This window comes from Dendrobates tinctorius, unplaced genomic scaffold (genome assembly GCF_039654945.1).
Source record: "Dendrobates tinctorius isolate UK_male_01 unplaced genomic scaffold, ASM3965494v1 ptg000515l, whole genome shotgun sequence".
NCBI lineage: Eukaryota > Metazoa > Chordata > Amphibia > Anura > Dendrobatidae > Dendrobates > Dendrobates tinctorius.
The window spans coordinates 527,708-551,322 of record NW_027362174.1 but is presented as its reverse complement, the minus strand read 5'-3'; the positions used below and the strand labels follow the sequence as shown (position 1 = coordinate 551,322).

The 23,615-nt window shown below is 53.0% G+C and overlaps 1 protein-coding gene across 1 annotated transcript in view; it reads right to left on the bottom strand.

Moving 5' to 3' along the window:
• Positions 1-295: 295 nt before the first annotated feature.
• The window catches only part of LOC141078201 (microtubule-associated serine/threonine-protein kinase 2-like), a 200,269-nt gene continuing 176,949 nt past the window's right edge, over positions 296-23,615 (bottom strand). The window contains 18 exon segments of the mRNA XM_073565000.1: positions 296-3,532; positions 3,811-4,228; positions 4,398-4,520; positions 4,641-4,867; positions 4,954-5,169; positions 6,642-6,913; positions 7,184-7,332; positions 7,442-7,551; positions 8,313-8,435; positions 8,499-8,600; positions 8,827-8,992; positions 9,580-9,712; positions 9,999-10,137; positions 10,228-10,436; positions 10,524-10,612; positions 10,682-10,749; positions 15,860-15,992; positions 17,296-17,397. Coding sequence (XP_073421101.1) covers positions 1,122-3,532; positions 3,811-4,228; positions 4,398-4,520; positions 4,641-4,867; positions 4,954-5,169; positions 6,642-6,913; positions 7,184-7,332; positions 7,442-7,551; positions 8,313-8,435; positions 8,499-8,600; positions 8,827-8,992; positions 9,580-9,712; positions 9,999-10,137; positions 10,228-10,436; positions 10,524-10,612; positions 10,682-10,749; positions 15,860-15,992; positions 17,296-17,397 — 5,190 coding nt within the window. The 3' untranslated portion in view covers positions 296-1,121.

Below are 23,615 nucleotides of genomic sequence, written 5' to 3'. Positions count from 1 at the left end.
TATATTCACCACAAATGTAACAGAATGAGTCTGGATCGTTAAGACAACTTCTTCATGATGAGTTCATGCTTTTCACTGGAAAACAGACAACAACATAAAGTTAGTGCAAAAATCAAGCTATGAACAAACTTTTAGAACACTAATTAACACAAAACTATATTGAGAACTGCTCAGTTCAAGTACTAATCCAAAGAAATTAATGAGATGATGCGTCGCATTTACCAACAAGTGCTATAAATAAGATAACAAAAATCTCAAAAACTTGAGCCAATCTGGCAAAACTGATGACATATTCAGAATCAGCACCCCAAAAATACCCCAAATTCATTAAAATATTTTGGACACCAGAAAAAAAAATTTTTTTCGTTGACCTGTGTAATCTAAACTCTCAAAGTTCACAACTTGCAGGACCCCAGAGACCACGTCAAGACACCGGCCTGCTGCGGCCTTACACTGCACCACGTCTACACTAAACCTCCGGGAATCTGATCGCCCACCATGTGCGCATAAACACCGAACTGCGCCATTTTTGGGGAGGAGGGGAAAAAAGTGCATGAAACTGAAATGATTTCCTACGTTCGACACGAGGGCTCGCTGCACTACAAGCACCAGGTCAGAACTCTGTAAACAGGAAGAACGGTCTCAAAAAAGTCAGAGGAACCAAGATTCCAACATGAAAACCAAAGTCCTCTCCGGAAATCTGTGCAGATTTACACCGAGCAGCAAGACCCGCATGCTAGGTCTTCCTTGGGGGCACTCCACGGTCTCCAGCCGGACGCTAGGTCTTCATCGGGGGTCACTCCACGGTCTCCGGCTGGATGCTAGGTCTTCCTTGGGGGCACTCCACGGTCTCCAGCCGGATGCTAGGTCTTCATCGGGGGTCACTCCACGGTCTCCGGCTGGATGCTAGGTCTTCCTTGGGGGTCACTCCACGGTCTCCGGCTGGATGCTAGGTCTTCCTCGGGGGTCACTCCATGGTCTCCGGCTGGATGCTAGGTCTTCCTCGGGGGGCACTCCACGGTCTCCGGCTGGATGCTAGGTCTTCCTCGGGGGGCACTCCACGGTCTCCAGCTGGATGCTAGGTCTTCCTCGGGGGGCACTCCACGGTCTCCGGCTGGATGCTAGGTCTTCCTCGGGGGGCACTCCACAGTCTCCCGGCAACTCTCGGCCTCACTTTGCTCTTTGAGTAGCTGCTGGCTTAGCCCACTACTGACTGAGAGTGAGCGAACTGCAGGGTGATTGGGACCCCCCGATGGATGAACTCTCAGAAGATCCAAGCAATCGCCAAGGGGGGTCTGCGGAGAGGTTCTGGTGGGGGACGCTATGCTGCACTCATTCAGGGATGAACACGTTCTGAATGCTCCCTCTGCACTTACCGACCTCAGGTTCTGCACAGACAGTGATGGAGAGGTCTGCAGCCTCTTCTGCTGGGCACTGCTGTCAGGCACATGGAGCTTCACTGGTCCCAGGACACTTTTGGTGACTGTGTGGTGATGAGACGAGCCAGCAGGGTTATCACTTAGCCCTTTGGAGGAGGTTGCAACTGCTGAGCCACTAGGACAGGCGCTCGCTTTGTTCATTAAAGGGCATTGTGTGTAGTCACCGACTGCAGAGTTATATTGCACATCAACCGGGCAGAGACCTCCGGGGGAGGGGCAGAGCATGCCATTGGGAGCATTTGCACAACAAAGTGCTGCCAGTGATGAGGAATGTTGGGTAGATTTCGGCTCCTCTGTACTTTCATTACTAGATAAGTGGCTGTCAACTCTGGGTGAGAAGATATCAACAGACGTCTCACTGAAGTATTCCTGTGCGCCCTGGTAGCTCAGGGGATGGAGTAGTTTAGCAGGCACAAGGACGGGTGCACATGATGATAATTTACTGAAAATAGGCTCAGGAGCGGGCACACAGGATGAGGATTTACTGAAGATAGGCTCAAGAGAGGGCACACAGGATGAGGATTTACTGGAGCAGGGCTCAGGAGCGGGCACACAGGATGAGGATTTACTGGAGCAGGGCTCAGGAGCGGGCACACAGGATGAGGATTTAGTGGAGGAGGGCTCAGGAGCGGGCACACAGGATGAGGATTTACTGGAGGAGGGATCAGGAGCGGGCACACAGAATGAGGATTTACTGGAGCAGGGCTCAGGAGCGGGCACACAGAATGAGGATTTACTGGAGCAGGGCTCAGGAGCGGGCACACAGAATGAGGATTTACTGGAGCAGGGCTCAGGAGCGGGCACACAGGAAGAGGATTTACTGGAGGAAGGCTCAGGAGCGGGCGCACAAGATGAGGATTTACTGGAGGTGGGTACAGGAGCGAGCACACAGGATGATAATTTACTGAAGGTACACTCAAGTGAGGGCACATAGGATAATAATTTACTGAAGGTGGGCTCAGGAGCGGGTGCACAGGATGATAATTTAACGGAAGTGGGATCAGGAGTGAGCACACAAGATGATGTACTGGAGGTGGGCTCAGAATTGAGCGCAAATGGTGATGATTTACTGGAGGGGGGCTCAGGAGCGAGCACACAGGATGATTTACTGAAGGTAGGCTCAGGAGTGGGCACAAAGGATGATAACTTACTGAAGGTAGGCTCAGGAGTGGGCACACAGGATAATTTACTGAAGGTAGGGTCGGAAGCGAGCGCCCAAGATGATGATTTACTGGTGGTGGGTGCACATGGTGCTTTGGCTTCACTTCGAGTCCTGGAGATGATGGGCAGGAAGGCGTAATCGTAGTTACTTCCATTTTTAGGGCAACACAGAGATGAATCTTTCTCATCACTAAAGCCAGATCCAGAATCCTGTTCACTCCTTGTCTTTGAGCCATCCAGTCTCCTTCCGTCCTGACTGTCCTCGGAGCCATCGTCTGTTTCGTCCTCAGAGGAATCTACTTCTCTAATGGCCTCCTGTTTCTGTAGAGACTCTCGTCTCTCCACCCTGTCTTGCCTGATAGCACCAGGTTTTCGTGAAGAAGGTTTCTGTAAGGTCCCTTTTTCTGCGAGTCCGACCTTCCCTCCGCTGCTTTCCCCCACAGAATCCGGTAAACGCTGTAAACTCAAGTCTCTCTGTATTAACTCTTTCTTAAAGTCTGAGTGGGAGATGTCTAGGCTATGCTTACGAGAGGACGGCAACGAGCCAGACAATTTCTCTGCAGACTGGACCCTCTTCAACAGAGGAGAACGGGGTGGTTCCGCGCTCTTTGGTCGTGAAATTTGTCGAACGAGTGGTGGCGATGAATGTAGCTTAACCGGAAAGGACTGCAGAGTATTACAGTTCCCAAGGCAGTGTCCAGGTAATGGCGAGGGCGAACGCTGAGGAGAGGTGGACTGGGAGGTAGGCGACGGTGTATGTGCCAGAGGGGAGAGTGGGATACTGCCAGCAGACTTCCTCCTTGGGGAACGGTACTGCCGCTGAAGCTTTGGTGCCAGTCCATGCAGAGAGCTGGGTCGAATATGACCAGAGCTGGCAGGAGAGTTGGGCGTGCTGGAGCTTGCAGAACTGCTCTGCGAAGAGTTTCCACCAACTGGTAAAGAAAAGAGAAAATGTGTCATAATAGAACGCCTAACTGTACGGTGGAGCTCTGCTGAGAGAGCGGTAATGGCAGTAACCCCGAAAATAAAAACTGCAGGTTATCAGATTTTACTCGGAGAGCAGACATTGCTGCAGCATGAATGAAAGTTTTTGGGACAGTTTTCATCATGTTGCCCCCATGCCAGTAATGAACGAGGTCTCCACTAACAAACCCCCTCAGTAGAGGACAAAGCAGAGACGGTAAATCAATGGTCATGCAGAAGATCTGACCTGTGTGCGCAGAGTCTGGGGTGGTCGTGTAGCTCTGATTCGGAGAGCGAGGAGATAAGACGAGGGTGGGAGACCCCGGGACGCTTTCTCCAGATGACAAAGAGCGGTTGAGGGAGGACAAGCTGCGGCTGGTGTGGAGAAGCGAGGCTTGCTTTGTGATCTTGCGGAAAAGGGAAGACTTCTTCTTACTGGGAAATATAAAATCATGAGGTTATGAATTCCCCGAGATCTAAAGGAGAGGCTGCAGCTGTCGGCAAGAACCGATTGATAAGAGAACTTGCCTCTCCTGCCCGTCCTTTGTCTTATTCTTCTTGTTCCGCCGCGCCATCTTGGACTTGTGACTCACTTTCCTCGCTGGTCCAACTTTGATGGACGTGTTCTCAAATGGGGTGGTGGATATAGAAACTTTATTCCCACTCTGAAATAAACCGGCCACGGAAGAAAAATGTTTCATTCTCCAGGAAAACACCACCAGCAAGAAAAACACAGAAAAATGCCACAACCTGCAAGTGCTAGGGAGGAAAGGTAATGTACATGTGCCACCCAAAGAGCCGCACTCAGGGAGGAACAGTGTGAGGATTCAATACCTTCAGAAACAGCTCCACCACCTCCGTATGGACCAGTCCATGGACCGGCTCACCATTCACATGAGTGATCAGGTCACCTTGTCGCAAGCCAGCCTCGTGAGCAGGACCGTCTTCTTCCACATGCTGAGCAGAAAGCACAGGCTCTGAGTATAGAAGCACATTCGCCAGCCGCACCCAGCACTGCGTCACCAGGCGGTAGATGCCAGCTCCTCATAAGTCTGGCACAGCGCAGAGTTTACTCACCCAGACCATGTGGTGCACGGTGTAGATGTCGCTCTCGCCCATGTAGACACGGATCGCTCTCAGGGTGAACCCATACTTCTTCCCTGCACGATGAATGAGTATCGGAGGCTTCAGGTGGAAGACTGCGGGGGAGAAATCTCTGCTCGGAGAGGAGTCTCGCGACGATGGGTTGGAGGACAGGGAGTGTGGAGACAGGGGGCTGACCAAGGGAGAACACACGTGGTGATCTGTGGAAAGGAACACAAGTGACTGAGCGTGTTGTGGCCGTACCACGAATGACACCACACCGTGTCCGTGTGAGCAGTGTCCATACCAGAAGGGATCATCAGCGACAGTGCAGTGGCTGAGGCTGACTTGATGACTTTATTGACTGGTCTAGAAGGGCGCTTTTCAATGGAGTCCCCCGAAAGCAGTCGGTGCCGAGCCCTCCTCACCGCCAGATCACTGGTGGCTTTAGGAGTAGTGATGTCCGGGGTGTCCATAGTGAGGATGTGAGCGCTGCCATCAGAAACATCAGTCGTGCTGCCGGCTGTGCGTCAGAACAGATTGTGCCGAAACAGAGTGCAATACAGGTTTACTGGACACGCGTGCCCCGGCGCACGCCCCAGCCTCACTCTCACCTCACCCTCCCAGGCCTCACCCTACACCATTGGGCCCCGGCCTCACTCCCCTGGGCCTTCGCCACATACTCACTTTGTTGGGCCCACGCTTTGCTCCCTGACTCTCATCCCACTTTATGGGGCCACTGCTCCAGCCTTGCTCCCAGGGCAGAAACCGCCCATGAGGCCCCAGCCTCATTATCCTAGGCTCAAACCTCACTCCCCGGCTCTCACCCCACTCCCCTGGGCTACGGCTCCAGTCTCACTCCCAGGGCAGAAACCACCCATGGGGCCCCCAGCCTCACACCTCACTCCCCGGCTCTCACTCCAATACACTGGGCCACGGTTCCAGCCTCACTCCCTTGGGCAGTCGTCTCCTCCCCCCCTGGGCCTTTGCCCCAGCCTCGCTCACCGGCCCTCGCACCACTACACCAGGCCACCGCTCCAGCCTCACTCCTAGGTCAGCCGTCCCCTCACCCCAGCGTCACGTTCCCCGGCCCTCATCCCACTACACCACTTCGCTCCCTGGCCCTCGCACCCCACTCTACCGCTACCAGGGCAGCCGCCCCCCCCCCTCACCCCATGCCTCACTCTCTGGCCCTCATCCCACTACACTGGCCAACGCCTCGCTCTACGGCCCCCACCCCACTCCACCAGGCCACCGCTCCAGCCTTGCACCCAGGGCAGAAACTGCCCACCCATGGGGCCCTCGTCCTCACACCTCAGCTCTGGCTCGCCCCCCCCCCGGCCTTTGCCCCAGCCTCGCTCTCCGGCCCTCACCCCACTACACCGGGCCACAGCTCCAGCCTTACTTCCAGGTCAGCCATCCCTCCGGCCCTTGTCCCAGCACCTCACTCCCTGGCCCTCGCACCACTCCACCGCCTTGCTCCCCACAGCCCTCGCCCCACTCCATCGTTCCAGCCTTGCTCCCAGGGAAGCCTCCCTCCACCCCTGGGCCCTATCCTCAATCCGTTGGGTGCACAACTCACCCCTTGGCCCTCACCCCACTCCCCCGGGGCCACCTCTCCAGCCTCGCACCCAGGGAAGAAAACGCTCCAACCATGGGGCCCCCAGCCTCACACCTCAACTCTCACCCCACTACACAAGGCCACGGCTCCAGCCTCATTCCTAGGGCAGCCACCCCCTCCCCCTGGGCCTTTGCCCCAGCCTCGCTCTCCAGCCCTCGCCCCATCCTCATTCCCAGGGCAGCAGCCGCCCCGGCCTGTGCCCCAGCCTTGCTCCCCGGCCCTGGACCACTCCACGGCCTCGCTCCCCAGCCCTTGCCCCACTCCATCGCTCCAGCCTCGTTCCCAGGGCACCCGCCTCCTCACTTCCCCGGGCATTCGCCAAAGCCTCGCTCCCCCGCACATTGTGGAGAACAAGAGGAGCCAGTGAAGCTTACCTGTCAGTGTGGCGGAGCTGCTGGCTGAGGATGGCGTACTCGGCAATAACTCCACACGCTGCTGCAGGACGCACTCTTCTCGGGAAATTAAGGTCGGTGTGCATGTGCTTTCCTGATGAGGTAGCTTTTTCAGTGATGGAGACTCTTCCTCTGAGGAGATGGCGAAGCGCGGCATGTCCAGCAGCCCCGAGCAGCGCCGGCGTACGGTGAGCGGAGGGCTGGAGTCGCTCTCCGTGTGCGAGGAATCGGAGGCAGAGAGACGCTTGCGAAGTCTAAATGCAAATGTAGATGAAGAGCCGAAGCCGAACGTCACATTCACAAGAGAAATGAGGACTCGGGACAAATGTCTGACTATAATCGGCAGCACGCCACACTGGCAAAGAGGCGTCACATCCATCACAAATCGCCAATGATCTACCTCGGACTATTACAGGATGCAGAAAGCCCTGTGCCTCCTGCAGTACCTCACACCACCTGCATGCAGCTGAGGACCGCTTCTAGAAGCCGGGGACCCTTGTGCGGTCCTCAGCACTGACACTTACATTTCGGGGGATCCGAGCACCCAGCTGCGGTCTCGACTCTTTAGTCCTCCCAGGCTATCCAGTTTGTCGTCCTTTTCTTCGCTGAGACTGCGTTTTGTTGGCGGCGTCTTCTCTTCATGAATCGACAGTCGTTCCATGCTGCTGTAGACCTGCAGGGGGAGAGGAATGTGACATGGACGGACGCCATCATGGACAGACGCGCACAGCAGATACCAGGGGTCTCCAGCTGCTGAGTACTACTACTCCTAACATGCGTACCTTGCTGTATCTCGGGGAGCAGGAGGAGAACTGTCTAATCTCTACACGATCATCATCATTTGTGTCGTCCTCCTCTTCAGACTCCAGGTGATGATAGCGCTCGGAGCGAGCTGCGGGGTAAAACGCCCGTCAGACAATCACATGATCAACAATATGGAGAACGCCTCATTTGACACTCAGAGAGACATTAATCCAGGCAACAGTATCCACTAAATGGTGGCCAAGAGTGCAGTGGAGTCACATGGGGTGTCACATGACCCCGCTCAGCCCGTCGACAGCAGTGGATGGGATCATGTGACCTACACTCAGAAAGCATCAAATGATCACTTAACAGCTGTTGGTTGGCTGAGAGGTATCATGTGATTGACCATGCGACTCCACTGAACCAGGAAGTACATCCAAGTTTTGCAGTTTTGGGGGCAACTTAGTGGATGTGACCCCCCAAGTATAACCTTGTTAGATCAGCCCTGGGCTTTCACACTTCAGCAGTCTCCGAATGGGGACGGCTCCCTTTAAAGTAAAACTGTCTGAAACTTTAACCAAGTAAACATCCTGAAGTCTAGTCTGGAGGGGCCCTGGGGTGTGACTGAGCACTTACAGCTCCTCGGCCTCCGCAGTATGTCCTAGCTAGCAGAACCCCGGCTGATTGACAGGTCAGTGGCTGTGTACCAGAGCAGACCACCTGTCCATCAGCCTGGGGGAGGGGGTGCTACTAGGTAGGAAATGCAGCGGAGGTTGAGATGCTGCAATTGCACAGTCACACCCCAAGGCACCTCCAGACTAGACCTCAGGACGCAAGGAGTCGTTAACGGTTTGGGTTCGGACAGGTACAGCAAAGTGCCGTTACTTATAACTAGGAGTCATTTCTTACTATCAAAATAGCTGGTGTCGTCCTCAGACTCCAGCTGGGGAATGAATTCTGCCTTCTGCCGCAGCAACCCGTTCCAGTCCAGATCCTTGAAGAAGCGGTGCTGCTTCACCTCGTATGCGCCACCTGTAAGATGACAGCGATCAGAGCACGGCCTCAAATGTGGAGAGAACGTACGGCGAGGCGTACTTGTTCCCATCCGTTCCAGGGGGCTCTGGCGGAGGAGCTTGGAGACGAGATCCTGAGCGTCGGACGGCAGAGCCTCTTCCCCGTCGGGCCATGCAATCTCATCTGTAACACAAAGAACAGCAGAATTATGGTGGCCTCCGCTCAGTAGCCGGGGCCCACCAATACCCCCCTGAGCCCACATATCTTTTTCTCTTAGCTTGCTGTCAGTGAATAGCAGAGATTGCACCCACTACCACATTAGGAGACAATCATAGGTTTACATGGTGAGGTCCTCCTAGGAGCAGGCTCCGGGGTGCGGCCATGACTCGTCTGCGCAAATATCACTTACCACTGATCACCTGCCCAAACAGCTCTTCCGGGGTGTCGCCAAAGAAGGGGACGCAGCCCACCAGAAACTCGTAGACAATCACCCCCATCGCCCACCAGTCCACAGGCTTCCCGTAACCTTGCCTCAGGATGACCTCAGGGGCGATATACTCCGGAGTACCACATACCTGGGGGGACACCAACACAATTTTAGTGGAAAACTTAAAGGGATATTTCCACAACTGAAAGATGATCCTCACCCATAGCACAGGTGATAACTGATCACAGAGTCGATGGCTCTGCACAGCAGTGGCAGCACTCACACCTCTGCACAATCACTCTGCAGGAGGCAGTCTCAAAGTCTCATTTCTAGGAATACGCCTTTAATTAAAGGGGTCTTCTGGGAACACTTTATGTACATCGGTTTGTGCTTTATAAACATCCATCGTTCCTCCTCCCTGGGGTCCAGCACTGCCTCTCGGTCACTTCCCTGCTCTTTGATTTCAAGCTGTAGCAGTGACACCATGACTACAGAGCGTGTGACCACTGCAGCCAATCAAAGGGCTCCGAGGTGATATCAATATAGACAGTACAAGCTACGGACCCCAGTGATTGATGGCAGCGGTCACATGCTCTATAGTGGTGCAATCACTTCCAGGGAGGCAGCGTTGGCCCCCCCATGGGGAGGAACTGCGGAGCTTGTTACTGTAACCTAGCGGAGACGCCGGCCCTACAATTTGGGGGCTTCTAAGAAAATTCAGTGACGCTCTCCCACCTGCTTGTCCAGGAACTCCCGCGTATCTTTCTCTATGTGACCCTCGTACAGATTGGTTGTGAGACTCATCAGACCAATCTTGGAGAGACCAAAATCTGTCAGCTTGATGTGACCCATGGAGGTGATGAGGAGGCTGCAGGGAAGACAACAGACATAAGCTGGGGCTGTTCCCAGGTTTCCCGCCCCCTTAAGTGCCTGCCCAGTGAAGGAGGAGCGCAGATATGATATTTCTGTGGAGAATAGGAGATAATCGGCTGCCAGACATCTGTAGACAGGAGATGTCTGATCAGACAGCTCCCGATGCCCACGTCTGTGGCCAGCTCCCCTCTGGATAGCTCCGAGGCCAGAGATCTGTGCCGCCTCATACATGGCGGCAAGTCTGGGACATTCTACACACTACCACAACCTCAGGGACGTACTTGTCTGGCTTCAGGTCCCGGTGAACGATCCCATAATTGTGGAGATATTCTAAAGCCAGGACAGTTTCCGCAAAGTACATCCGTGCCATGTCCACAGGCAGCGCGCCAATATTCTTCAGGAGAGTGGCACAGTCACCGCCTGAGAGACAAAAGATCAGACTCATCACTCCCGGACCCCAGAGGACCGGCGGTATCCGGGCACACACAGGCGACAGACCCCGAAACCAACCTTCCACATACTCCATCACCATACACAGGTGGCGTTTTGTCTCAAATGAGCAGAACATGCTGACCACGAAGGGATTCTCGGCAAAGGTGAGGATGTCTCGCTCCACAAATGCCTGCTGGACCTGGTTCCGTAAGATTAGGTTCTGCTTATTAATTTTCTTCAACGCAAACCTCTGACGCGATTCCTTGTGCCGCACCAAGTACACTGCCCTGGAGGAGAAACCTGACAGAGGTCACGGGTGGGTGGCATGTGGCGCCTGGCGCTACGGGTCCATCAGTGGTGGCTCAGACTCTTACCCGTAGGCTCCGTTGCTGATCAGCTTGATGTTCTCAAACTCTTCCTCTGAGGGGGCCTTCTTGGTCTGCATGACGGCAGCACCGCGACCCTGGAAATACAGAAGCGTTCATTGCCAGAAACCACTGAGCAGCGAAAAATGTGAAGGGTGAGCCCGTACCTCCACTGTGTCCTCCGTCTCCAGGAAGTCGCAGCTCCTGCCACCATAGCTGCTCAGCTCGGCCATCTCTACCAACACAAGGTCAGAGAGAGTCACGAGTTATCACCTAGAACGACGGCACGGAACCATGGCACATAAAGGGTGAACGTAGTGGAGCACAGCCGCAGACGCAGCTGGAGCACGCAAAATCACATATAACACGGCCGAAGCGGTGACATCACATATAACACAGCCGGAGCAAAGACATCACACATAACACAGCCGGAGAGGTGACATCACACAACACAGCCGGAGAGGTGACATCACATATAACACAGCCGGAGTAAAGACATCACACAACACAGCCGGAGAGGTGACATCACACAACACAGCCGGAGAGGTGACATCACATATAACACAGCCGGAGAGGTGACATCACATATAACACAGTCGGAGTAAAGACATCACACAACACAGCCGGAGAGGTGACATCACACAACACAGCCGGAGAGGTGACATCACATATAACACAGCCGGAGAGGTGACATCACATATAACACAGCCGGAGTAAAGACATCACACAACACAGCCGGAGAGGTGACATCACATATAACACAGCCGGAGAGGTGACATCACATATAACACAGCCGGAGCAAAGACATCACATATAACACAGCCGGAGAGGTGACATCACATATAACACAGCCGGAGTAAAGACATCACACAACACAGCCGGAGAGGTGACATCACATATAACACAGCTGGAGCAAAGACATCACACATAACACAGCCGGAGAGGTGACATCACATATAACAGAGACGGAGAGGTGACATCACACATAACACAGCCGGAGAGGTGACATCACATATAACACAGCCGGAGTAAAGACAGCACACATAACACAGCCGGAGAGGTGACATCACATATAACACAGCCGGAGAGGTGACATCACATATAACACAGCCGGAGAGGTGACATCACATATAACACAGAATGAGAGGTGACATCACATATAACACAGAATGAGAGGTGACATCACATATAACACAGCCGGAGAGGTGACATCACATATAACACAGCCGGAGAGGTGACATCACATATAACACAGCCGGAGCAAAGACATCACACATAACACAGCCGGAGAGGTGACATCACATATAACACAGACGGAGAGGTGACATCACACATAACACAGCCGGAGAGGTGACATCACATATAACACAGCCGGAGAGGTGACATCACATATAACACAGCCGGAGTAAAGACATCACACAACACAGCCGGAGAGGTGACATCACATATAACACAGTCGGAGCAAAGACATCACACATAACACAGCCGGAGAGGTGACATCACATATAACACAGACGCACAGCCGGAGAGGTGACATCACATATAACACAGCCGGAGAGATGACATCACATATAACACAGCCGGAGAGGTGACATCACATATAACACAGCCGGAGAGGTGACATCACATATAACACAGCCGGAGAGGTGACATCACGTATAACACAGCCGGAGAGGTGACATCACATATAACACAGCCGGAGCAAAGACATCACACATAACACAGCCGGAGAGGTGACATCACATATAACACAGACGCACAGCCGGAGAGGTGACATCACATATAACACAGCCGGAGAGATGACATCACATATAACACAGCCGGAGAGGTGACATCACATATAACACAGCCGGAGAGGTGACATCACATATAACACAGCCGGAGAGGTGACATCACGTATAACACAGCCGGAGAGGTGACATCACATATAACACAGCCGGAGCAAAGACATCACACATAACACAGCCGGAGAGGTGACATCACATATAACACAGCCGGAGAGGTGACATCACATATAACACAGCCGGAGAGGTGACATCACATATAACACAGACGGAGAGGTGACATCACATATAACACAGACAGAGAGGTGACATCACATATAACACAGACAGAGAGGTGACATCACACATAACACAGCCGGAGAGGTGACATCACATATAACACAGCCGGAGCAAAGACATCACACATAACACAGCCGGAGAGGTGACATCACACATAACACAGCCGGAGAGGTGACATCACATATAACACAGCCGGAGAGGTGACATCACACATAACACAGCCGGAGAGGTGACCACGTATAACACACACGGAGTAAAGACATCACACATAACACAGCCAGAGAGGTGACATCACATATAACACAGCCGGAGTAAAGACATCACACATAACACAGCCGGAGCAAAGACATCACACATAACACAGCCGGAGAGGTGACATCACATATAACACAGCCGGAGAGGTGACATCACATATAACAGCCGGAGAGGTGACATCACATATAACACAGCCGGAGAGGTGACATCACATATAACACAGCCGGAGCAAAGACATCACACATAACACAGCCGGAGAGGTGACATCACATATAACACAGCCGAAGTAAAGACATCACACATAACACAGCCGGAGAGGTGACATCACATATAACACAGCCGGAGTAAAGACATCACACATAACACAGCCGGAGTAAAGACATCACACATAACACAGCCGGAGAGGTGACATCACATATAATACAGCCGGAGTAAAGACATCACACATAACACAGCCGGAGAGGTGACATCACATATAACACAGCCGGAGCAAAGACATAACACATAACACAGCCGGAGAGGTGACATCACATATAACACAGCCGGAGAGGTGACATCACATATAACACAGCCGGAGAGGTGACATCACATATAACACAGCCGGAGAGGTGACATCACATACAACACAGCCGGAGAGGTGACATCACACAACACAGCCGGAGAGGTGACATCACATATAACAGCCGGAGAGGTGACATCACATATAACACAGCCGGAGCAAAGACATAACACATAACACAGCCGGAGAGGTGACATCACATATAACACAGCCGGAGAGGTGACATCACATATAACACAGCCGGAGAGGTGACATCACATACAACACAGCCGGAGAGGTGACATCACACAACACAGCCGGAGAGGTGACATCACACAACACAGCCGGAGAGGTGACATCACACAACACAGCCGGAGAGGTGACATCACATATAACAGCCGGAGAGGTGACATCACATATAACACAGCCGGAGCAAAGACATCACACATAACACAGCCGGAGAGGTGACATCACATATAACACAGCCGGAGAGGTGACATCACATATAACACAGCCGGAGAGGTGACATCACATACAACACAGCCGGAGAGGTGACATCACATACAACACAGCCGGAGAGGTGACATCACATATAACACAGCCGGAGCAAAGACATCACACATAACACAGCCGGAGAGGTGACATCACATATAACACAGCCGGAGAGGTGACATCACATATAACACAGCCGGAGAGGTGACATCACATACAACACAGCCGGAGAGGTGACATCACATACAACACAGCCGGAGAGGTGACATCACATATAACACAGCCGGAGAGGTGACATCACATAACACAGCCGGAGAGGTGACATCACACAACACAGCCGGAGAGGTGACATCACATATAACAGCCGGAGAGGTGACATCACATATAAAACAGCCGGAGCAAAGACATCACACATAACACAGCCGGAGAGGTGACATCACATATAACACAGCCGGAGAGGTGACATCACATATAACACAGCCGGAGAGGTGACATCACATACAACACAGCCGGAGAGGTGACATCACATACAACACAGCCGGAGAGGTGACATCACATATAACACAGCCGGAGCAAAGACATCACACATAACACAGCCGGAGAGGTGACATCACATATAACACAGCCGGAGAGGTGACATCACATATAACACAGCCGGAGAGGTGACATCACATACAACACAGCCGGAGAGGTGACATCACATACAACACAGCCGGAGAGGTGACATCACATATAACACAGCCGGAGAGGTGACATCACACATAACACAGCCGGAGCGGTGACATCACATATAACACAGCCGGAGCGGTGACATCACACATAACACAGCCGGAGAGGTGACATCACATATAACACAGCCGGAGAGGTGACATCACATATAACACAGCCGGAGAGGTGACATCACATATAACACAGCCGGAGAGGTGACATCACATATAACACAGCCGGAGAGGTGACATCACATATAACACAGCCGGAGAGGTGACATCACATACAACACAGCCGGAGAGGTGACATCACATACAACACAGCCGGAGAGGTGACATCACATATAACACAGCCGGAGAGGTGACATCACATATAACACAGCCGGAGCGGTGAAATCACATATAACACAGCCGGAGCGGTGACATCACACATAACACAGCCGGAGAGGTGACATCACATATAACACAGCCGGAGAGGTGACATCACATATAACACAGCCGGAGCAAAGACATAACACATAACACAGCCGGAGAGGTGACATCACATATAACACAGCCGGAGAGGTGACATCACATATAACACAGCCGGAGAGGTGACATCACATACAACACAGCCGGAGAGGTGACATCACATACAAGACAGCCGGAGAGGTGACATCACATATAACACAGCCGGAGAGGTGACATCACATATAACACAGCCGGAGCAGTGACATCACATATAACACAGCCGGAGCGGTGACATCACACATAACACAGCCGGAGAGGTGACATCACATATAGCACAGCCGGAACGGTGACATCACATATAACACAGCCGGAGAGGTGACATCACATAACACAGCCGGAGAGGTGACATCACATATAACACAGCCGGAGAGGTGACATCACATACAACGGCCAGAGCGAGGACATCACACAACACAGCCGGAGAGGTGACATCACATATAACACAGCCGGAGAGGTGACATCACATAACACAGCCGAAGCGGTGACATCACATAAAACACAGAGCGGTGACATCACAGCCGGAGCGGTGACCTCACATATAACACAGCCGGAGAGGTGACATCACATATAACACAGCCGGAACGGTGACATCACACATAACACAGCCGGAACGGTGACATCACACATAACACAGCCGGAGAGGTGACATCACATACAACCGCCAGAGCGAGGACATCACACAACACAGCCGGAGAGGTGACATCTCCTCCCAATATAACATGAATTCTGATCATGCCCTTCGTGGCCGTGTGTGGATCTGTGGCCTCTGCAGACACTCACCCTCCAGGGGATCCCTGTTGAGCCCCAGTTGGCTGATGATGTAGCGCGGGATGTCGGACTTGATACCCTCTCCTTCCTTGGCATGGCCCTCAGCAGCTTCCAGCAGATGGTAGAACTCCTCCGGATCAAATTCCTGGAGATGACACACAAATTAGTGACCTCCGCTATGTTCACATCCGCGCAGAGGCCAACCCTCGCCACGTTCACGAAGAGGGCAACTCCCGCCACGTTCACACAAAAGGTGATCCCCGCCAGAAGACACTCCCTGCTGTGAGACCCCCTCCCTCTCCGAGGAATCCCCTGCTGAGAGGAGACACCCTCCCTCTTCTGACCATAAGGAGACACCCCACCTTTCCCTACCCCCCCCAGCTACCTGCGAGGCATGTGGCTTTCCTGCATTCCTACCTCAATATTCGATTGTGTGAAAAGTTGGAGAACTAGGACAGAACGTGACATGACAAGAGTACAGAGAACCAGAAGACAAGGACCCTGGGACAGCAGAGATCACATCGTCTTCCATCACGTCAGGACTGTGCTCATAACCGAGCATCAGCAATTAATTACACAGCACTACAGGTGGTGCACAGACTGTCACACACAATGAACACCCCATGTCAATGTCCCTGGGGACTACAGATGATTGACCCTCTGCCATGAGAGGTCATGGTTTTCTAGGAGAAGACAGCAATCTCCAAAATGATATATTAATCTCAATGGTTAAGGGCACAGCGGACGACGGAGAAACGACCACCACACACAAACGTCAGAGAGGGGTCTAATCAGCCCACCACGGTGAAACACTGCCTCTGCACCCGCTGGGGCTTCTCACGCACCGCGCCAGATGTCTGCACCCGCCGGGACAGCTGATGCACTGTGCCCGTTGTTCACACCCGCTGGGACAGCTGATGAACTGTGCCCGTTGTTCACACACGCTCGGACAGATGATGCACCGTGCCCGTTGGGACAGCTGATGCACCGTGCCCGTTGTCGGCACCCGTTGGGGTACCTCACAGACCGAGCTGGTCATCAGCACATGCCAGGGCACCTCACTGGCCGTGCCTGCCATCTGCACCTGCCGGGGCACCACACAGACCTCGGTTGTCATGCGCACCTGCCAGGGAACCTCACTGGCCGTGCCTGTCATCCGCACCTGCCAGGGCACCTCGCTGGCCATGCCTGCCATCCGCACCTGCCAGGGCACCTCGCTGGCCATGCCTGTCATCAGCAACCGTCGGGACACCACACATACCGTGGCTGTGACCTGCACCCACCGGGGCAAAACAATGACAGCCGCTGTCATCTGCACCCACCAGGGCACTGCATGGACCGCAGCTGTGGTCCGCTGGGGCCCCTTGTACACCACAGGCTACAAAGATATTAATGTTTCCTTGGTTATCACACATTTGCAGACAATGAGACTTTAGATTTGTCCCCACCAAACACTCCAGGAGACGGGCCGGACGGGCGATGACGATCATCAACTTCTTCACCAGCTGCGTCACAAAGGCGACCTCTGAACTCTCCGAGCGCTCGTGGGCCTGCAAAATAATGAGGTACAGGTCAATGTACAGAAGAGGGGTCTGAAACCCAACGAGCAGGTTCCCTCTAAATGAGCGCTAAAGAAAGGACACTAGTTAAAGAGAAATTCCACAAATGGTAAAAAAAAAAAAAAAAAAAAAAAAAAAACACATCACGCTGTAGATCACTATAATCAACCAGACCTATCCACGACCCTCCCAGCAGATCCCATCCGCGACCCTCCCTACAGACCCCATACCACCCATCCTAACCCATCTACGACCCTCTCTAGGAACCTCATACACATCCTGACCCATCCACAACCCTCCCAGCAGACCCCAACCCATCCAGGACCCTCCCTGCAGACCTCATACCCATCCTGACCCATTCACGACCCTCCCTTATAGATCCTATACCCATCCGGACCTATCCAAGACCCTCCCTGCAGACCTCATACCCACCCTAACCCATCCACGATCCTCCCAGCAGACCCCATACCCATCCAGGACCCTCCCTGTAGACCTCATACCCATCCTAACCCATCCACGATCCTCCCAGCAGACCCCATACCCATCCAGGACCCTCCCTGTAGACCTCATACCCATCCTAACCCATCCACGACCCTCCCAGCAGACCCCATACCCATCCAGGACCCTCCCTGTAGACCTCATACCCATCCTGACCCATTCACGACCCTCCCTTATAGATCCTATACCCATCCGGACCTATCCAGGACCCTCCCTGCACACCTCATACCCACCCTAACCCATCCACGACCCTCCCAGCAGACCCCATACCCATCCAGGACCCTCCCTGTAGACCTCATACCCATCCTAACCCATCCACGATCCTCCCAGCAGACCCCATACCCATCCAGGACCCTCCCTGTAGACCTCATACCCATCCTAACCCATCCACGACCCTCCCAGCAGACCCCATACCCATCCAGGACCCTCCCTGTAGACCTCATACCCATCCTGACCCATTCACGACCCTCCCTTATAGATCCTATACCCATCCGGACCTATCCAGGACCCTCCCTGCACACCTCATACCCACCCTAACCCATCCACGACCCTCCCAGCAGACCCCATACCCATCCAGGACCCTCCCTGTAGACCTCATACCCATCCTAACCCATCCACGATCCTCCAAGCAGACCCCATACCCATCCTGGACCCTCCCTGTAGATCTCATACCTATCCTAACCCATCCACGACCCTCCCAGCAGACCCCATACCCATCCAGGACCCTCCCTGCAGACCTCATGCCCATCCTGACCCATCCGCGACCCTCCCTACAGACCCCATACCACCCATCCATGACCCTCTCTAGAGACCTCATACACATCCTGACCCATCCACGACCCTCCCAGCAGACCCCATACCTATCCAGGACCCTCCCTGTAGACCTCATACCCATCCTAACCCATCCACGATCCTCCCAGCAGACCCCATACCCATCCTGGACCCTCCCAGCAGACCCCATACCCATCCAGGACCCTCCCTGCGGACCTCATATCCATCCTGACCCATCCACGACCCTCCATACAGAACCCATACGCATCCGGACCCATCCATGACCCTTCCTGCAGAACCCATGCCCGTCCGGACCCATCCATGACCATTCCTGCAGAACCCATGCCCATCCGGACCCATCCACGACCCTCCCTACAGAACCCATACCCATCCGGACCCATCCACGACCCTTCCTGCAGAACCCATACCCATCCGGACCCATCCACGACCCTCCATACAGAACCCTTTCCCCTCCGGACCCATCCTCGACCCTCCCTACAGAACACATACCCATCCACGACCCTTCCTGCAGACCCCTTAACCAACCTGCAAAATCATGAGTGTATCCAATACTTCTCTATTTTCCCCAATGTACATGTATTGTTACCCAGGTGTCTTCCTCAGGGTGGAAATAAAGGGGTACCCCTCATCTCCAAGATCCTTTCTCAATATGTAGTAGGCACAATAATATTTTCAAATGCCTCCAGTTAGAAGTGTAGTATAGTTCTTCTGATTTGCTATGTCTTTCCTCATGTGCAGGCATTGCAGGACCTTTGGTGCCCATGTTTACGACCACTCATATAGTGACAGTTTGCTGTCAGTGGGTAACCACTGACATCTACTGCAATGCCTGTACATGGGGTAAGCAATGTGTTATCAGAAGAACTATACTACTTTGCTAATTGGAGGTATTTGCTACTAATTTTATTGTTACACCTGTTAACAAGGAAAGAAAAGGTAGCAGGGCAATAAATATGTGCACACCCAATATGGAAGTGAACATTTTTTTTTATAACCAAAATGGAAAGCAAAAACATCAAGAACCTTACAATTAAAACATGTAAAAATGTCTATAGAGGAGTCAGGACGGCTGCATAGGGTCGTGCAGTCACAGCCACGGCAACGGGCAAATGCTCTACATAAAGAGCCGCGGTTCAGAGCAGTCACCACGCTGTCAGCGGGATTAGAGAGGTGTAGACGCCTGAAGGTGAAGCGTCGATAAATACGGCTTAATCAGTGTGGAAACCAGCCAAAAACACAACAACCACGACATAAAGGACTTCTAGAGCACATCAATGAGGCGGAAGGAAACGCTAACCAGGGGACGAGGCGCGCCGGTGCCGACCCGACGTATCGCTGCTGACAGCAGCTTCATCAGGGCTCTTCTGTCTGGGGCTCAGGGATATTTAAGTTTGGACTATAAAAAGGAACCCATCAAAAATAAACAATTTTTTCCTATTTTTCATCCCAAAACTTGGGTGCGTCTTATCTGAAAAATACAGTACTGGGTTCAGTGTCGTTACCGATCCCGAATGCTGCGAGTCACCTAACACCAATCCTAGTAACCAACATGGACTGGCTGCCGCGACGAACGTTTCCGATAACCGCAGTGGAGGTCATCGCATCCATGATTCCTTCACTATTGATCTCCTAAATTTTGTTTTGATGCAGAATAACAGTGGGTTCGGAAAATATTCACACCCCCTTTACATTTGTCACTCTTTGTTTCAATGCAGCCAGTTGGTAAATTCAGAAAAGTTCATTTTCTCTCATTAATGTACACCATGCACCCCATCCTGACTGAAAAAAAACACAGAAATGTAGAAAGTTTTGAAATCTCCCATGGTCATAAGTATTCAGACCCTTTGCTCAGTATTGAGTAGAAGCCCCTTTTGAGCTAGTACAGCCATGAGTCTTCTTGGGAATGATTCCACAAGTTTTTCACCCCTGGATTTGAGGATCCTCCGCCATTCTTCCTTGCAGATCCTCTCCAGTTCCGTCAGGTTGGATGGAGAACGTTGTTATCCAGTATATAGTGGGGGGTATAGGGGGCCGATATGCTCCGCTATCCAGTATATAGTGGGGGGTATAGGGGGCCGATAAGCTCCTCCATCCAGTATATAGTGGGGGGTATTGGGGGCCGATGTGCTCCGCTATCCAGTATATAGTGGGGGGTATTGGGGGCTGATATGCTCCGCTATCCAGTATATAGTGGGGGGTATTGGGAGCTGATGTGCTCCGCTATCCAGTATATAGTGGGGGGTATTGGGGGCTGATATGCTCCGCTATCCAGTATATGGTGGGGGGTATTGGGAGCTGATGTGCTCCGCTATCCAGCATATAGTGGGGGGTATTGGGAGCTGATGTGCTCCGCTATCCAGTATATAGTGGGGGGTATTGGGGGCTGATATGCTCCGCTATCCAGTATATAGTGGGGGGTATTGGGAGCTGATGTGCTCCGCTATCCAGTATATAGTGGGGGGTATTGGGGGCTGATATGCTCCGCTATCCAGTATATAGTGGGGGGTATTGGGAGCTGATGTGCTCCGCTATCCAGCATATAGTGGGGGGTATAGGGGGCCGATATGCTCCGCTATCCAGTATATAGTGGGGGGTATTGGGGGCTGATATGCTCCGCCATCCAGTATATAGTGGGGGGTATTGGGGGCTGATATGCTCCGCTATCCAGTATATAGTGGGGGGTATTGGGAGCTGATGTGCTCCGCTATCCAGCATATAGTGGGGGGTATTGGGAGCTGATGTGCTCCGCTATCCAGTATATAGTGGGGGGTATTGGGGGCTGATATGCTCCGCTATCCAGTATATAGTGGGGGTATTGGGAGCTGATGTGCTCCGCTATCCAGTATATAGTGGGGGTATAGGGGGCCGATATGCTCCGCTATCCAGTATATAGTGGGGGGTATTGGGAGCTGATGTGCTCCGCTATCCAGTATATAGTGGGGGGTATAGGGGGCCGATATGCTCCGCTATCCAGTATATAGTGGGGGGTATTGGCGGCTGATATGCTCCGCCATCCAGTACATAGTGGGGGGTATTGGGGGCTGATATGCTCCGCTATCCAGTATATAGTGGGGGGTATTGGGGGCTGATGTGCTCCGCTATCCAGTATATAGTGGGGGGTATTGGAGGCCAATATGCTCCGCTATCCGGTATATAGTGGGGGGTATTGGGGGCCGATATGCTCCGCTATCCGGTATATAGTGGGGGGTATTGGGGGCTGATATGCTCCGCTATCAAGTATATAGTGGGGGGTATTGGGGGCCGATATGCTCCGCTATCCAGTATAGAGTGAGGGGGTATTGGGGGCAGATATGCTATGCTATCCAGTATATAGTGGGGGGTATTGGGGGCTGATGTGCTCCGCTATCCAGTATATAGTGGGGGGTATGGGGGCCGATATGCTCCGCTATCCAGTATATAGTGGGTGGTATTGGGGGCCGATATGCTCCGCTATCCAGTATAGAGTGGGGGGTATTGGGGGCAGATATGCTATGCTATCCAGTATATAGTGGGGGGTATTGGGGGCTGATGTGCTCCGCTATCCAGTATATAGTGGGGGGTATGGGGGCCGATATGCTCCGCTATCCAGTATATAGTGGGTGGTATTGGGGGCCGATATGCTCCGCTATACAGTATAGAGTGGGGGGTATTGGGGGCCGATATGCTCCGACATCCAGTATATAGTGGGGGGTATTGGGGGCCGATATGCTCCGCCATCCAGTATATAGTGGGGGGTATTGGGGGCCGATATTCTCCTCTTTCCGGTATATAGTGGGGGGTATTGGGGGCCGATATGCTCCGCTATCCGGTATATAGTGAGAGGGTATTGGGGGCCAATATGCTCCACCATCCGGTATATAGTGGGGGGTATTGGGGGCCAATATGCTCCGCCATCCGGTATATAGTGGGGGGTATTGGGGGCCAATATGCTCCGCCATCCGGTATATAGTGGGGGGTATTGGGGGCCAATATGCTCCGCCATCCGGTATATAGTGGGGGTATTGGGGGCTGAAATGCTCCGCTATCCGGTATATAGTGGGGGGTATTGGGGGCCGATAAGCTCCGCCATCCAGTATATAGTGGGGGGCATTGGGGGCTGATGTGCGCCGCTATCCAGTACATAGTGGGGGGTATTGGGGGCTGATATGCTCCGCTATCCAGTATATAGTGGGGGGTATTGGGGGCCGATATGCTCCGCCATCCAGTATATAGTGGGGGGCATTGGGGGCTGATGTGCTCCGCTATCCAGTACATAGTGGGGGGTATTGGAGGCTGATATGCTCCGCCATCCAGTATATAGTGGGGGTATTGGGGGCCGATATGTTCCGCTATCCGGTATATAGTGGGTGGTATTGGGGGCCGATATGCTCCGCTATCCAGTATAGAGTGGGGGGTATTGGGGGCAGATATGCTATGCTATCCAGTATATAGTGGGGGGTATTGGGGGCTGATGTGCTCCGCTATCCAGTATATAGTGGGGGGTATGGGGGCCGATATGCTCCGCTATCCAGTATATAGTGGGTGGTATTGGGGGCCGATATGCTCCGCTATACAGTATAGAGTGGGGGGTATTGGGGGCCGATATGCTCCGACATCCAGTATATAGTGGGGGGTATTGGGGGCCGATATGCTCCGCCATCCAGTATATAGTGGGGGGTATTGGGGGCCGATATTCTCCTCTTTCCGGTATATAGTGGGGGGTATTGGGGGCCGATATGCTCCGCTATCCGGTATATAGTGAGAGGGTATTGGGGGCCAATATGCTCCACCATCCGGTATATAGTGGGGGGTATTGGGGGCCAATATGCTCCGCCATCCGGTATATAGTGGGGGGTATTGGGGGCCAATATGCTCCGCCATCCGGTATATAGTGGGGGGTATTGGGGGCCAATATGCTCCGCCATCCGGTATATAGTGGG